The sequence below is a fragment of the Aquarana catesbeiana genome, linkage group LG10 (assembly GCF_042186555.1).
Source record: "Aquarana catesbeiana isolate 2022-GZ linkage group LG10, ASM4218655v1, whole genome shotgun sequence".
Taxonomy (NCBI): Eukaryota; Metazoa; Chordata; class Amphibia; order Anura; family Ranidae; genus Aquarana; species Aquarana catesbeiana.
Window position 1 is genome coordinate 58,614,675 of NC_133333.1, and position 17,192 is coordinate 58,631,866.

A 17,192-nucleotide genomic window follows, 5' to 3' on the forward strand; every position below is an offset into this window, starting at 1 on the left:
AGTTGGTTGTAAACCAGGCATTCAAGGAGTTTAGAGGAAAAGGGGAGCAAGGAGATAGGGCGTAGGTTGTTAAGATTGGTAGGGTCCAAGGACGGCTTTTTAAGTATGGGGGTGACCAGTGCATGTTTTAGAGCATTGGGGAAGATGCCAGAGGTGAGGGAGAGATTGAAGATGTGGGTTAGAGAGTGTAGGATGGAGTCAGAGGACGACCATGGCATATGAGAGGGAATAGGGTCCAGGGGACTGGTGGTTAGGTGGGTGATAGAAAGGAGTTTAGCAACTTCGTCTGTAGTAGCAGATTTGAATAGGGGGAGTGTCAGTTGTACCTGTTGACATGGGATCTTAGCTGGGGGAGATACCTGTAGAGTGGAGATTTCATCGCGGATTGTATCAATCGAGTTTTTGAAGTGATTAGCGATCTCCTGGGCAGTGCGTGAGTTAGTGGGTGGAGGCGGTGGAGGACAAAGTAGAGAGTTGAAGGTAGAGAAGAGTTTACGGGGACTAGATGAGAAGGTGTTAATAAGAGCTGTAAAATAGGTTTGCTTGGCAGTGTGGAGGAAAGAATAGTATTTTTGGAGGGAAGATTTGTATTGGTTGAAGTCTTTGAGAGACTTAGTCTTGTGCCACAGATGCTCAAGAGCGTGACTACGTTTCTTCCGGTTTCTCCCTTCCCTGTAATGGTGTGTTCCTCTTGGGCGCTTAGTGCTTCTTGAGCCTTCTGTCATCAGGCGTCCATTGCGCAAGTTTGCAAGGCGGCCACTGGTTAGCGGTGTACACTTTCACAACGTTCTACGACGTGGATGTATTGGCATCTGCGGATTCCTCTTTTGGGTTTTGCAGGCTACTGTTTAGAGGGTCTATTCCCTCTTGAAGGGGTATTGTTCAGGTTGGGCTCCAGCTTGTTCTGTATTGAGCTCCTGTTACCTGGTTGGCTCTTTTTTTCTACCTAGTGTCCTACTCCTGTAGGGAGCGGTATAACCCGATGGTTCTGAATAATGGAGTGCTGTGTCTGTCAATGAACTCAGAAAAATGGATTGTACAGTAATGCCGCGTACACACGGTCGGACTTTTCGTCTACAAAAGTCCGACAGCCTGTCCGACAGACTTCCGGCGGACTTTCGGCGGACTTGCAGCAGACTTTCTAACGAACAGACTTGCCTACACACGACCACACAAGTCCGACGGATTCGTACGTGATGACGTACACCGGACTAAAATAAGGAAGTTCATAGCCAGTAGCCAATAGCTGCCCTAGCATGGGTTTTTGTCCGTCGGACTAGCACACAGACGAGCGGATTTCGGGGTCCGTCGTAGTTACGACGTAAAGATTTGAAGCATGTTTCAAATCTAAAGTCCGTCGGATTTGAGGCTGAAAAAGTCTGCTGAAAGTCCGGAGAAGCCCACACACGATCGGATTACCAGCCAGCTTTAGTCCGTCGGCGTCCGTTGGACTTTTGTAGACGAAAAGTCCGACCGTGTGTACGCGGCATTAGTCAAAAATCCCATTTTTTTTTTTTTTTTTTAAAGTATTCGTATCGGCGAGTACTTAAGGCAAAGTATCAATACTTGTACTCGGTCTTAAAAAACTGGTATCGGTGCAACCCTAGATAAAAGTATTAGCCAGGCAACTAGTATTAGCCTATGTAATTGCTAAATAAAGTTAGCGTTCTTTTGCACAGTAATCCCTATGGCCGGCTTCTTTTAGACAAGCATACTGGAAATCCAGCATCGGACCATCTACCGATCAGCGCTCTCAGCCAGTGGCAGAGGGCGCTGATTGGAGTGTTCTGACAGGGGACCATCCCCCTGTCAGAACACAAGCTCAGCAGGGGAGTTTGCTGAACTAACCTTGCATGGTTAGTACAGCGGCTTCAACCAGAGCTAACATAGTTACATATAGTTACATAGTAGGTGAGGTTGAAAAAAAGACACAAGTCCATCAAGTCCAACCTATGTGTGTGATTATGTGTCAGTATTGCATTGTATATCCCTGTATGGTGTGGTCATTCAGGTGCTTATCTAATAGTTTCTTGAAGCTATCAATGCTCCCCGCTGAGACCACCGCCTGTGGAAGGGAATTCCACATCCTTGCCGCTCTTACAGTAAAGAACCCTCTACATAGTTTAAGGTTAAACCTCTTTTCTTCTAATTTTAATGAGTGGCCACGAGTCTTGTTAAACTCTCTTCTGCAAAAAAGTTTTATCCCTATTGTGGGGTCACCAGTCCAGTATTTGTAAATTGAAATCATATCCCCTCTCAAGCGTCTCTTCTCCAGAGAGAATAAGTTCAGTGCTCGCAACCTTTCCTCATAACTGAGATCCTCCAGACCCTTTATTAGCATTGTTGCCCTTCTTTGTACTCGCTCCATTTCCAGTACATCCTTCCTGAGGACTGGTGCCCAGAACTGGACCGCATACTCTAGGTGCGGCTGGACCAGAGTCTTGTAGAGCGGGAGAATTATCGTTTTATCTCTGGAGTTGATCCCCCTTTTATTGCATGCCAATATTCTGTTTGCTTTGTTAGCAGCAGCTTGGCATTGCCTGCCATTGCTGAGCCTGTCATCTACTAGGACCCCCAGGTCCTTTTCCATCCTAGATTCTCCCAGAGGTTCTCCCCCCAGTGTATAGATTGCATTCATATTTTTGCCACCCAAATGCATTATTTTACATTTTTCTACATTGAACCTCATTTGCCATGTAGTCGCCCACCCCATTAATTTGTTCAGGTCTTTTTGCAAGGTTTCCACGTCCTGCGGAGAAGTTATTGCCCTGCTTAGTATCGTCTGCAAATACAGAGATTGAACTGTTTACCCCATCCTCCAGATCGTTTATGAACAAATTAAATAGGATTGGTCCCAGCACAGAACCCTGGGGAACCCCACTACCAGTTTTTTTTTTTTTTTTTCGTTCAAAAAAAAAAAAACAATAATAGTGTGTACCTGGCTTTACACTTGTTTTTTCAGACAGCTTTGATTTTTAAACAAAGGTTGAGCTGTTAGATGACAAATTCTGATAATGATGCAGCAAAAACCCTTCATGATGTAGTATAGTATATCTGCACATATTTTTGCATTTCAGCACTGTTTCCTGTGGGTCTAGAGCTCTGATTGGTGTTATAACCTATCTGGAATACTCTGTTTTGACATTCATTTCTTCAATCTTGCTCTCCGCAGGATTCCCACCGTTTTGGCAAGCACATTCGAGAATCTCTGCTTGACATTCTGAGCCTGTTCAAGCTGGAGAATAAGTAGAATGTTTTTTTACTATCCTGCAAGCCTTTCAAACATCTATGAGTTACAGTCAAGGAGCAAGAAAAAAATGCAAATGAACTGCTTCCAAATACTGGGACCATTGTTTTACATCTCAGCCACAAGAAGCTACAAGAACATGGTCTGCATTATGAGTACCGTCTAACACTGCCTTACATGTAAGATCCTACATGTATTCAAGCAGCAGTACAATCACAACAGAAGAACAATCTGTCACAAATTTTCATTCAAGTTTCCTGTATACAAGGAACAATGTGCTGAGGGGAATACTCCTATAACTCAGACCCTGAGTTTAATTCCTTACAAAAGCATACTTCTAATAGATGTATGACGTGCAATGTGAACAAGCATCTTGCTTGAGGTGCTGGAGATCGGATGAGTTCTGTGCGTGAGCTGGTGCCTTATATGTTCTGTGTAAATTTATGGCTTATTATAGTGAAGTGTCAAGCAACGCAATGCAATATTTTTCCTAGTTGTCATACCTGCTACATTTGTTTGAGGCATCCCATAAGCATCAACAGTTTTTCCTTTTATTTCAAATACCTTTTATTTTTTAGCTTTGTTATATATTTTGCTTGCTTTATTGCTGCTGTAACTGAACTGGAGTGTTTGCCTGACCATACCAAGTTTTATTTCATACTTTTACAAGTAATTGTTTTTTCTCTTTGTTATTCACCTTATTCTATGCCTTTCCATAAACACGATCTTGAAGTTGGGCTTTAAGTTTAGAGGACTCCCACCAAAACAAATATGTTCTCAATGGAAATAATCAGGACATGATTGATTTAGTAGCTGAAACCCATAAAATGACTTGCTCATTTTACTCTGGAACCAAAAATTTCAGGTGGAGTACTCATTTAAGCTAATAAAAGCAGAAAAATCACCACCAGAGCCACATAAAGGAAAGAACTGTCAATCAAATTGTTTGGGGCTGTTATTTATAAATTCTTATTAAGGTAATATCCTTAATTTACAAGTCTATCTCTGTTTATGGGTCATACTTGAGCAAATTACAACACGGGTATAAAACAAAGACTTAATTTTTACTCTGTCTCTTAAAGCAAACCCAAAGCATGGGAAAAAAATTACTTCAGCTGCCACGGCTCCACATAGTAGACATCTATCTCTAGATGACTTGTACTATTCAGCACCATGGGTGCACCCAATCGCAGATTGCTGTGATATGCTATACTGACCTGCTTTCCTAGTTCAGAGCCTTACCTTGCATTTGAAGCTTCATTTTTAGTCTATCACCTTGATGGACAGCCTCAGCGGCTAATTGGGAAGCTTACTAGGAAGCATAAGCCAGATTGACAGAGAAGATGGTTATATTTGTATACCATAATGACCTAGGATTCAGTGTGCTTAAAGCACTGAAAAGGGAAACTGTCTTGATGGGTAAGTACCAGAAGGAGCCAGTGGCAGTTTTTGTCCATGTCAGGTTTACTTTAAGAGTCGCACACAAACGCACACATGGATATTACTTGGTTTATTCAGTATGACGGTGTAAAAGGTTTAATCTGTAGCAAAACATGGTTATCAAACAGATTTCAGTTTATTTTAGTCTGGTTTGGCAGGCCGAACATGATTCGAATCGTGTATGGGCAAGCTGAATGTGCCAAGTTTATCGATCAATCAGCTTGGGTACAACCAGCATGCTGGGTGTTGCCTTCAATTATCGCTTGCGGCTGTTATAGCCACTAGCAATAATCACTGGCCTCCTCCACCCCCCCGCGTGCTGTGAGAAGACAATGGCCCAGCAGGAGGCATATCCGCATCAACACTGTCTGTGTTGATGAGGGAATCGAGCAAAATTCTTTCCTGCATCCCGTGGTTGCAATAAAGAAATTTGCTCTGTGTATGGCCGGCCTTAGTGAAAGAGAGCTTGTGATTGCTCGTGGTTACAGAATTTTGCATGTTATCCTTTGCTTTATTGAATAAGCCAAGTTGTATACCTGAATTTCAATGCAAATATTTTATTTTGTGTTTTATCTTTGTGTATATTTTTGTTTGAATTATAAACACTATTTTACCTCTATTGTTTTTTTAAGCTGGCCATGGACATTTTGAAATTTGGATGGTTTAGTGGGAACAAAGAATTTTGATCGATCGACCTCAGTACAGCCAGCCTATTTTTTTTTTTATTTTTTTTTTTGTGCGGTCACTGCTGGTGGCCATTGCCGCTGGCAGTGATTATTGTATTCTAACTATGGAAAAACATTTTGTTTTCAAAATACAATAGTGCGGCAGGAGGGATTCCCCCACTAACTTGTGTTGATGGGGGAATCAAGCAAATTTCTTTTCTTCCACCAGTGGTAAAACGAAAGAAAATTGCATAATCTATGGCCAGCCTTAGAGTATATGATTCTCCTTGGCATGATTATACGGCCAAGTGTTTACCAGCTATCAGTTTTTCTGCATTTTTGTCACTTATTTTCCATAGCTTCATTAAATTATCAGAATGTTAAGAGACTAGTCCCCTTGATGTCCACATTAGAAGTGATTTCTGGTAAAGCAGCATGCTGCTCTTCTGCAAGAATAATAAATATTATCAGCATAATTAAGTTAACTACGTCACATGGTCAGAGTCTGGCTGCAGCTCAGGAGAGAGAAGAGAAAACTGTGGTTTCTGTGGGTCTGTAAAAAGGTCAAAATTGGATAGACTTTTTATTTAAAGAGTGTAGATCCACCTTTAAATCATTAAACTATTCTTACAAGCCTCTATGACTGTTTAACGCCTAAAAGCCAGGGATAAGATACATACACACTGTCATGATAGAGTTATATAGACATTACTAACCCTTCTTTTTAAAAATGTTTGTTACCTTGCTGTTATGATGATCATTTAGATTCAATTATTTCTGATTCACTGACCTCGAACAAGCAATCCTGGCACTCATTTACAACCAGCTTTTTTTTTTTTTTTTTTAACTGTTAGGCCTCATTCACACAGGCATACCAACCTATACACTTGTCGAAAGAGCCATCTTCATCTGCAGTGGGTGTGCACGTGTTCTTTGCAGCCACGTGTAGGCAGCCTGTTCAAATTAGTGATCGGCGGGCAGCTGCATCTATCTGCGTGGATCTCCAACACATCCCAGAGTGTACATTCTTGCAGGACCAATGAACAGATTTGAATATAGTCTGTCTACATTCTGACCCATGCATCATTCCCGCACAGATGGACACTCGGGATGCTTTTGGAGATCCCTGCAGGTCCTTACAGCTGCCTACCTGGTATTGATTTGCACCAGCTGCACATAACACCTCTGCATGGTGTTACCTGTACCCCCACATGTATACAGGTTAGTACGACCATGTGAAGGAGGCATTAGACACAGTGAGGCAACTAACGTTTCCAGAGACAGCCAGCAGTGGCAATCTTTGTACTTTTTTCATGACAGGTATACATTTAAGAAATCCCTGATATTAATTTGTGAAGATTTAGGTGCCGCAACGTTTAAAGTGTTCCCTTGTCTTGCGTGCATGTTGCCAAGGCATTGTTGCAACAGACCTTGCACTACCAATCAAGATCTGTTTTTTTTTTTTGTTTTTTTTTTACACCTCTTTCTCCCCTTATCCCAGAGCGCTTTATTGAAATTAGAAAAGAAACCACAATACCCTGCTTACCTTACTCTGATTTCTGTACTGCATGGGGCAACATTCTGCCTTCTTTCCAGTTACATTTCGAGGAATGGAAAGTGCACAAAATTGTATAACATGGTGCGCCAGCACCGTGCAGGGACATCTTCTAATGAGACTTCAGGTACTTGGCATTCCCTGGAATCTCGCCATAAGGACAGTGCCATCACCCTTGCCTAGACACTGTGAGCAGAAGCTGGAGTAAGGCAAGAAATAATAACCAGTTTTTTTCTTTCTATCATGTTTATACATGATGAAAAATAAACGGTTCTTGCTTTTTGTTAAGTTGTTAAAGTGGTTGTAAAGGCTCAAGGTTTTTTACCTTCATGCATTCTATGCATGTTGGTAAAACGCCTTCTCTGTGCAGCAGGCCCCCCTAATACTTGAGCCCCATCGCGATTCAGTGATGTGCAAGACAGCCTCGGCTCTCACTCCTCATTGGCTGAGGCAGCATTGGCTCCCTCTGCTGTCAATCACAGCCAGTGACCCAATGAGGAGAGAGAGGGGATGGGGCTGAGCCGCGGCTCTGTGTGTAAATGGACAGCAGAGCAGTGGCCTGGGTGTCCCCACAGCAAGCTGCTTGCTCTGGGGGAGCTCGGTAGGAAGGAGGGGCCTGGAGCGCCACCCGGGGACCTGAGAAGAGAAGTATACGGGCTGCTCCACGCAAAACCACTACACAGAGCAGGTAAATATAACATGTGATTTTTGTTTTTTTTTTTAAACAAAAAGCCTTTAATATCACCTTAAGGAAAATACTGGGAAGGATGAAAAAAATCTTGTCACTTCCCCCTCTAGTTTTTTTTTTTTCAAATTCCTTCTTCCTACTGTATTCTGTGGTGAACACTACTAGTTGTGCTTTGAATCCCACTCCGATAAGCGACCCTGTCACTGGTGCACACTTTATTTGAAAGCTCTGCAGAATGAATAAGAACCTGACATTGCCAAAAATCTCAGGTACTTCTCTCTTCCAGCTCTCCCACAACTGTCCAGGCTCATCCAGACTGGGCTTGAAATGCATGCTAGTAGTATCAATACATGAATGTTGTTTTTTTTTTCATCTTTAGCCCCTAAAAAAGATTCTCTTCAGAGCTGTCAGGGCCGCAGAATAACAAAAAAAAACTTTATTTCATACTTTCTTCATGCGGCTCAGGCTCTGTCGGCATGAACAGTGACCGTTGCAGGGGAAAGCCTGAAAATGGCATCTGACGCAAAGTGTCTGATTCTTTTTTACAGGGCTTATAGATGAAGGAAGAAAAAAAAAACACAAAATAAAACCTAAATATATTTGTTATGCTTCCTGTTTTTATAAAGGCATTCAAATTAAAAAGCTTGAACTGGTGGCAAAGTTTCTTTAAATTGGTTGTAAAGGCAGAAGATTTTTATCTTAATGCATTAAGATAAAAAAGCCTTCGGTGTACAGCAGCCCCCCTAATACTTACCTGAGCCCATCTCGATCCAGCGATGTTGCACGCGAGACTTGGCTGGCCGGGACTCTCCCTCCTGATTTGCTGAGACATCAGCGGAGTGCCATTGGCTCCCATCAATCGAAGTCACTAAGCCAATGAGGAGAGAGAGGGTGGGGCCGGGCCACGGCTTCCTGTCTGAATGGACACACAGAGCTGTGGCTCCGCTCAGGTGCCCCCATAGCAAGCTGCTTGCTGTGGGGGCACTTAGCAGGGGGGAGGGACCAGAAGCGCCAAAGGGGGTCCCCAAAAGAGGAGGATCGGGGCTGCTCTGTGCAAAACCACTGCACAGAGCAGGTAAGTATGACATGTTTGTTATTTTCAAATGAAAAAAAAACGAGACTTTAGTATCACTTTAGGGCACATGTTCACCTTTTAAAAAAAAAAAATCTCCATAGCTCCCACAGTACACTAACCTATGACCCGTCACCCCCCCCCCCCAATACCTTGTGGGTTCTTGCCTCTTCTGGCAGCTGCTGCCTCCTGCACTGCCTGCAGCCTGGCTGGTAAAATTCTAGTACTAGTCTGGCCACGCTTGGGTATTAACATCCCATAGAGTTGAATGGGCCGTATCTTGCTGCACGAGATTCAACCCATTTAAGTCTTTGGGATGGTATTGAGCATCCCATCCTGGTCTGTAAAGGGCTGCCTAGCCTTTCACAGACCGAGATGTAAACTGTGCAGAAAGCTGTAGCCGCTGCAGAATTAAGTAAGGACCTGCAGGTGAGGCATGTTATAGTATTGAAGAGACTTAAAAGTTGCGCTGGGGGATTTTTTTTTTTTAAGTCTTTTTTAACTTCTTACAAATGTTATGGAAGCCTGCAGACAGACCATTCTTAAAACAGACTAGAGCAGAACGACGTAACTCCTGCTCATGCGTAGGGACTGTGTCAGTAATAAAAGCTGAGCTGCACATGCATGATGTGTTTCTTCTGCAGTAAAAAGCCCGCCAGATCACAGATTGTGACAGTGGAACTTTAGTTCTCTTTTAAGAAATACACTAAAACGTTTGTTGCTAAACAGGGGGGGTTTGATGTATTACAGTTCCAGAAAGAACTGTGTTGCAACTGGATCAACCAATAAGAACCAACCGTTCTTCTCCAGCTACCAATTTCTTGAGTAGATTTCACAAAGTTTATTGGTTGCTCTAGGAGCAAATGGTTTTTATTCTTGATCATTTCATTATTAAAATAAGGAAAAAAAACAAAATGTTTGGTACATTTGTGAACTTTAAAGTTGGAGGAGGCTCATAGATGAAGACCATCATGGGCTTTACCAGAAAACACATTTAAATGACTCAAGAAGTAAAATATTTCAACCAATGTTAGCAAAACATCTTATATCAATGTAATTTTTCACATTTTATATAACCTTTACAAAATATATTTTGTTTGACACACTGCTCAATTTCTGTCATTTGATGTAGGCCACCAGTATGGTGAAGATATTTTACACAATGTTAATTTAGCTGATTGTACTATAGAGCATTCTATGGATACGTTTCTTGCACGACACAACGTTCTTTCATATGTTTATTAGACAAAATTATCCTTTTTTATTACATTCAACTGGCTTTATGGAGTTACTTGCATTTATTGTGTTTAGTTAAAAAGTTTGTATAATTTTTTTTTGTTCTTGCCATTATCAATGCAATTTCAAATTGGGAAGGACTTGAGGGCAATAAAAAGCCAATATTTAAATATCCCGGTCTCTTTTTTTTTTTTTCTTGCCTCTCAAACTGATGAGGGGTTACAAGATTTCATAATCTTTATCGTAGCATACAGGACACAGGTTGAGTATTCATAGACCATAGGTTATAAGCTTGTATTTTCAGGTAACTGGACACAGGAAAAGATTATGAAGACACGTCTCCTGTGTGCTTGCCCTATAATCCCAACCCGCTCTGAGTCCTCAGCTTTTTGTTTTTTTAATCAAAAAGGTTTTTATTGCTCAAACACAAAACATCATTATGCACGTAAGACATTGCATTTTGTAACGTCAATTAGGAGTCAGTTATATAACCATTAGTTACATCTTGCTATACATATAAATGCATATACACAGTTCAACGTAAAAAAAAAGAAAATTAAATCTTTTTTGTCCGACGTGTCTTTTCAATCTCTTATCATTTAGTCAATAATTCTAGCATCTCCGCCTCTGCCTCAGTGTTTGTACCTTTGCCTATCCAAGTGTGTATTCAGGTATCCCTATGTACAGCTAAGCAACCTCATCTGTACCAATTCTCTGGGGCTTATACCTGGCGTATCAAGCCAAGCAGCCCATAACTTGTCAAATTTCCCAGGATTCCCCCTATGCTGGTGTATGTATTTTTCCATTTTAAGGGTGCTACCCGTATGCTGAATCCACGTTTTAACTATCGGTGGTGTAGCAGATTTCCAGCTCATAAGTATTGTTTTCCTTGCCTGAAACAATGCTCTGGCAAAGGCCGTCCTTGTTATCTCCTCCGGGATTGCCCCCTCCAGTACCCCTAAAAGGCACCCTAGTGGATCAAGAGGGACATTAGTTTGAAATACCCGGTTGAGTAGGGCCAGGACCCCAGTCCAATACCTGTGGAGTTTGGGGCAGCACCAGAGGAGATGTATCGGGTCACCCGGAACTGTCCTGCACCTGCCACACAACGGGTCCTGCATTTTACCCATCTTGTAAAGTTTTACTGGAGTGTAGTGCAAGCTTAATAGGATATATAATTGGGAAATTTTTTGTGATACATTTATCGAACAAGTGTTAACAGCCTGAAGGGCTTCTTCCCATTGCTCCTCTGTGATGGGGCCTAAGTCTGCCTGCCATTGTGACGCTGCCTTCATGGGATGTCCCTCCAGAAATTAAGAAAGAAGCATGAGGTAACATTGGGATATTATACCCTTTGTATCTGTTGCATTTTGTAGTATGTGGAAGATAGGGGTGGGAGACTGCACCCATTCCACTGTGCCTGAACTGCATGTTTTAATTGTAAGTAGTAGAAAAGCATATTGGAAGGTAATGCATATTTGGACTGCAAATCTGCGAAAAACAGCAATTTCCCGTTATGAAAGCTATGTCTGAGGTGAGTAATTCCCATGGGGCGCCATCTGGGACCCTGTTGAAGTTTAACCAGTTCCTCATAGGAATCATTCCCCCAAATTGGGCTGTAAGCCGTGTACCTCGTGACATGTTGCAGTTGTTTGACCTTGTTCCACGCTTTTTGGAGAAGTGTGTAAGTAGGCATTTGTTAGGTCGTTGAAACATCTGCACCTCCAGGCCTTCTGGTATCGACTCCGCCCCTGTGCCAATCAGCAGGAGCTTAACTGACGAGTCTGCAAGAGACGGAGCCATAGCTCCTATCAGATGCTGTAACTGTGCAGCCAGATAATATATCCAAGGGTTGGGGAGTACAAGACCTTTCCCCTCCCTTGGATACTGTAGCTGTTCCAGTTTGATCCTAGGGGGATTAGTATGCCACAATAGTACTCTGAGTAGGGAGTTGACTACTCAAAATATTTTCAGTGGGAAAACTACTGGCGTGTTGTGTAGCAGGTACAGGAGTTGAGGCATCAGAATCATCTTGATGAGATTCGTCTTCCCTGCCAAGGACATTTTGAGTCTGTTCCATATATTTATTTTGTCTCTGAAGCGAGTTAGGAGCGGATATATGTTGAGCCTATAGTAATCAGTCAATTTGGGGGATATATAAATGCCTAGGTATTTAAAGGAGGGCACTATGGGGACAGGACATGGAAAATCTGTATTCAAGTCAGAGGTCCCGTCCAGGAACATCAGTGCAGACTTAGACCAATTAATAGTAAGGCCTGAATAGCGGCCAAAATCTGTAACAAGGGACATTGCATGAGACAATGAAGCATCCACGTCCTCCAAGAAGAGGAGCGTGTCGGCGTAGAGCATTATCTTCTCATGCAATTCACCATAACGAAATCCCTTAATTTGTGGACAGTCCCTCACCTGTGCAGCTAGTGGTTCAATAGCCAATGCAAATAGCAGGGGAGACAGGGGGCACCCCTACCTTTTTCCCCTGCCTAGTGCAAAGACATGTGACATCCTATCGGACATGCGTATGGCGGCCTGTGGTGAGGCATACAGTAACCGTACCCATGCAATGAATCTAGGACCAAACCCAAATTTAAACAATACAGCCCAGCGGTATCGCCAGCTGACACTGTCGAATGCTTTATTGGCATCAAGAGACAACCGTGCCCTGTGGCCAACCTCATCCGCCGGAGTCTGCATGTTCAAAAAGAGCTGTCTAAGGTTGGTTGCAGTGGATTTTCGGGGCATGAAGCCTGCTTGGTCCAGGTGAATGATAGACAGAATAGCCTTGTTAACCCTCATGGCCAGAACCTTGGCAAATATTTTAACGTCACTTTGCAGTAACGAGATGGGCCTGTATGAGCCCGGGTCCACTGGGTCTTTTCCCAGGTTTGAGTAGTAATATAATATTTGCCCTTGTCATAGTTATTAGTAGTTGCCCTGACTTGAAGGAGGAGTTAAAGACCTCCAGTAGCCTGGGCAGAATTACCTCGCCAAACTGTGTGTAGACCTCCATCGGAAGCCCGTCATCTCCCGACGCCTTGCAAGTAGGGAAGGAGTCAGCCGCCTCCCTCAATTCGTCTAGCCTTAATGGGGCTTCCAGCTCCATGCGCGCCTGACGTGTCAAAACTGGTAGGGATATTGTATCTAGGTAGCCCTGCAGTGCTTCATCCGAGTAGTTCTCACATGGCTTGTACAAGTCTGCATAAAAGGAAGCTAGTTCATTAATTATCAGTTCGGGGTCATTCACTATGCTCCCCGAGGAACAGCGAATGGCTCCTATAGCTGGGGATGCTTGTTGGGACTTGGCAATTCTAGCTAACAAACAGCCAATTTTCTCTCCCTCCTCATAAAAAGCCTGTTTAGTAAAGAACCGTTTCCGCTCTGCGGTTTAGGATCTCAACCGGTCCAGGGAGTCCTGGCCCGATATTCATGCCTCCCTTGCAGAATCTGATGGGTCTGTGACATATGATAGCTCAAGCAGTCGCACCTGGTCTTCAACCTGTTTCAGGAGGGCTGGTGAGTTATGTTTAATGGCAGTAATTTCAGTAATAAACGTGCCTCTAAGGCATGCCTTAAAGGCATCCCATTTTGTTGTAACATCTGGGTGCGATCAGTTATCGTAAAAATATTGTTCATTTTGTCTCTCCACCCGCTCTTGGGATGTAAAGAGTTTTAGCCAGAAGGCATTAAGCCTCCAGGGGGCTCTGGGTAGGGAGACTGTTGGGCGGGTGACCAAATGTGCTGCCAGAGGGGAGTGGTCCGATACCCCCCTGGGAAAGTACTCAAGTTTATAATATGAGAGGACACAACGCAAAGGTCAATGCGTGTGCTATGTGTTTTAGAGAAACAAGAGAATTGTTTGGATAGCAGGTATTTTGCTCGCCAGATATCTGTCCAGCCCACCTCCTGCAGCAGGCGGCTCAAAATAGTGCCCCTACTACCAAGCAGAGCTTGGACTGGAGGATGTCTGTCCATCTTTGGGTCCAGGTAACCGTTAAAGTTACCCATGATCATAATGGGGACATCAGGCTTGTCAACCAGGTACGACAAAAGAAGTTGCAGTATCTCTCTAGAGAATGGGGGAGGGATATATACAAAAGCAATAATCACAGTCAGCGTAAACAGCCTACAGTATAGAAACACATATCTACCCATGGGGTTGATTATAGAGTCTAATTCCTGGTAGGCCGGGGACTTATGGACCAACACACTTACCCCAGGAGAGTATGTCAAGTGTGTGGAATGATAAGCCCTGCCAACCCAGGAATATTGCAGGAGTCCCACCGTATTTTTAGTGAGGTGAGTCTCCTGCAGGCCCACAATAGCAGGATGAAATTTCTTTAAGCATGAGTTTATCATAGTGCATTTCAGTGATGTAAACCTCGGACTTCCGGGACACTATTATGCCCCGTACACACGGTCGGACTTTGTTCGGACATTCCGACAACAAAATCCTAGGATTTTTTCCAACGGATGTTGGCTCAAACTTGTCTTGCATACACGCAGTCACACAAAGTTGTCAGAAAATCCGATCGTTCTAAACGCGGTGACGTAAAACACGTACGTTGGGTCTATAAACGGGGCAGTGGCCAATAGCTTTCATCCCTTTATTTATTCTGAGCATGCGTGGCACTTTGTCCGTCGGATTTGTGTACACACGATCGGAATTTCCGACAACGGATTTTGTTGTCGTAAAATTTTATATCCTGCTCTCAAACTTTGTGTGTCGGAAAATCCGATGTAAAATGTCTGATGGAGCCCACACACGGTTGGAATTTCCGACAACACGCTCCGATCGGACATTTTCCATCGGAAAATCTGACCGTGTGTACGGGGCATTAGAGTGGTAGCCATATTGGGTAAATTATGTTCTCATCAATTCGGTGTATAGGCCCATCAGCCTTGAATTTGAATGGTAGAATGGCACAGGTCCTTTGATGCCAGTTCCTCTAGGTGGCATCTGGTCACAAACTGACAGGGTATCAAGTTCAGCCAGACAAAGCAGTAAAGTATTGGTTTCAGAGCAAAGCGCAGCTGCGCAACAAAATGAAGTCGGAATGATGATGCAAAATTGGTCTGCTGGGCAACCATTGCACGTTTGTGTGGGGTGGGAGCGAACCGCCTCCTTTCCCCTTCATTTCCGTAACAGGTAATCCAACATGTGCCAACCAGGCACCAACTAATTTGTCCCTGGAACTGGGACACAATGGTAGTTTGTGAAAGTTTGTGATATGTTACTTGAATTTTTTGTAGGCGCTTCTTCACCTCAGCGAATTTAGCCCTTTTTCGTTGCACCTCAGAAGAAAAGTCTGGGTAAAATTAGACTTTTGACCCATTAAAGTGAACAGAGCCTCTCTCCCTTGCTAATCTGAGTATGATCTTGTGGTCCTTGTAATTCAGGAGCCGTGCCAGCATGGATCTCGGCGGACTACCTAGGGGGAGGGTTCGGGGTGGCGTGCGGTGTGCCCGTTCCACCGCAAACAGTGAGGTGAAGGCCTCCTTGCCAAATATGTCTTGCAGCCATTGTTCTGTGAATGCTGTCGGATCCCTGCCCTCAACTTTCTCGGGAAGTCCCACAATTCGGACATTGTTCCACCTGAGGCGGTTCTCGATATCATCTGTTTTGGCGGTGGCTTGCGTGGCTTGCTGCAACGCTGTTCTGGCATCTCTTGTGAGCAAAGGCATCTGGTCTTCCACCTCACTAATTCTGCCCTCCACAGCCATGGTTCTCGCCCTAATTTTCTGGAGGTCCTGTACCGATACCCCCCTGGGAAAGTACTCAACTTTGGTGATCAAGTTTATAATATGAGAGGACACAATGCAAAGGTCAATGCGTGTGCTATGTGTTTTAGAGAAACAAGAGAATTGTTTGGATAGCGGGTATTTTGGCGGCGGCTCAAAATAGTGCCCCTACTCCCCTGTCTCATAAGGGATACTGTTTTAATGAGACCCCCAAACTGCTCTTTTAGCCCATCCACTGAGGCTGTGCATCGCTGTACTGCATGCATAGGCGTGCGCAGGGGGTGTGCCTGGGCACACCCTAATCACCCAGTGCGGCGCAGATTCCCCCGGTGATATTTCACCAAAGCCCCCAACAGGGCTCCTAAAAAATTGTAAAAAATAATAAATTACTGACACCATCCACTGCCCTACTGACAAGTCCACTGCTCTATGACTGCATGCATTATATCGTTCAGTGTGGGTTGCTGTGTTTCTTCCTGCAGCGTGTCAAACAGGTCAGGAGTAGGAACCGGGGAGGAATTCAAGGGCAGTGTGTCATCTAGTGCTGGAGGGCTGTGTCCTCTGGGCCATGAGCAAGAGCCTGTGTTGCTGGGGGGGTTTGAGCCGCCTGCCCCTTGTAGCTTTTGCGTATAATACAACATGTCCCTGGGCTGCTCCTTCCCCTGTTGTTTTTGTGCATTGTGGGACTTACCGCCTCCCTCTTGTTGTTTGTACGTGCCGTTCTTTGTGGCTGAGGAGTGTCGGCGCCATCTTGGGTCTCCATGGCCGCCGCGGCTGCGGATTCTTTGCCCACTTTACGGGTCATCATGGGGCCTGTGCAGCTCAGGGTGGTCTCCGCTGGATCCGCGGGTATATCAGCCGGCAGATAGGGTTGTTGTGTGTCCAGATCGCTAGCGGGGAGAGGATCAAATGAGGATTAGTAGCTGGAGCTCTGTGTAGTGCGACCGCTCGCATGCCCTGTTCAGGCCACGCCCCCCAGCTTTTTGTTAAGGTCCTAAGGTGATGGCCGGCGTTTCCCCTATAGAGAAATTACTCTTTGCCTAACTAGCTTATTATTTTATCTTCAATCAACTTTTCACTATCTTCGAATACAACAAGAGAAGCCATGTATCTGGATTTGTGCAACCTCAGTAAAATCTTGGGAGCCATACCCAGATCGCACCCCATTGGGACAACGTGCAGTGTTGTTTCAGGCACTGGATCCTGCATGGGTGCTCATCTCGGCACTTTGTCCAATGCATATAGCTAGCTGCAGGGTGCTATACAGGGCCATGGTCCATCCCTATGAAATCCAATTCCTGAAGACCTCTTCAGGGGTGTGCCCACCTTTACAGATGAAGCCCGGAGCATTCTATTTGGACCAGCGTCGTAGACAGGTAAGACAAGATCACCCAGTATTTGACAATGACTATAAAAACTGGGGCTACTTTTGAAATATATTTACTTAAAGTATAAACTTTTCAAGCTTGGCACTAAAAACTCAACCACTCAGAGCTTAGTCTCATGTGGATGACCAGATGTTACATCCCACC

General features: G+C 44.1%; 1 protein-coding gene across 3 annotated transcripts in view; it reads left to right on the forward strand.

The window, feature by feature from the left end:
• The window catches only part of LOC141110711 (carnitine O-palmitoyltransferase 1, liver isoform-like), a 196,610-nt gene extending 186,535 nt beyond the window's left edge, over positions 1 to 10,075 (forward strand). For all 3 annotated transcript variants that reach the window (XM_073602241.1, XM_073602239.1, XM_073602242.1), the window contains exon 19: positions 3,173 to 10,075. In XM_073602241.1, the coding sequence (XP_073458342.1) occupies positions 3,173 to 3,250 (78 nt within the window). In that variant the 3' untranslated portion in view covers positions 3,251 to 10,075. The remainder of the gene's footprint in view (positions 1 to 3,172) is intronic.
• The last annotated feature ends 7,117 nt before the right edge of the window (positions 10,076 to 17,192 follow it).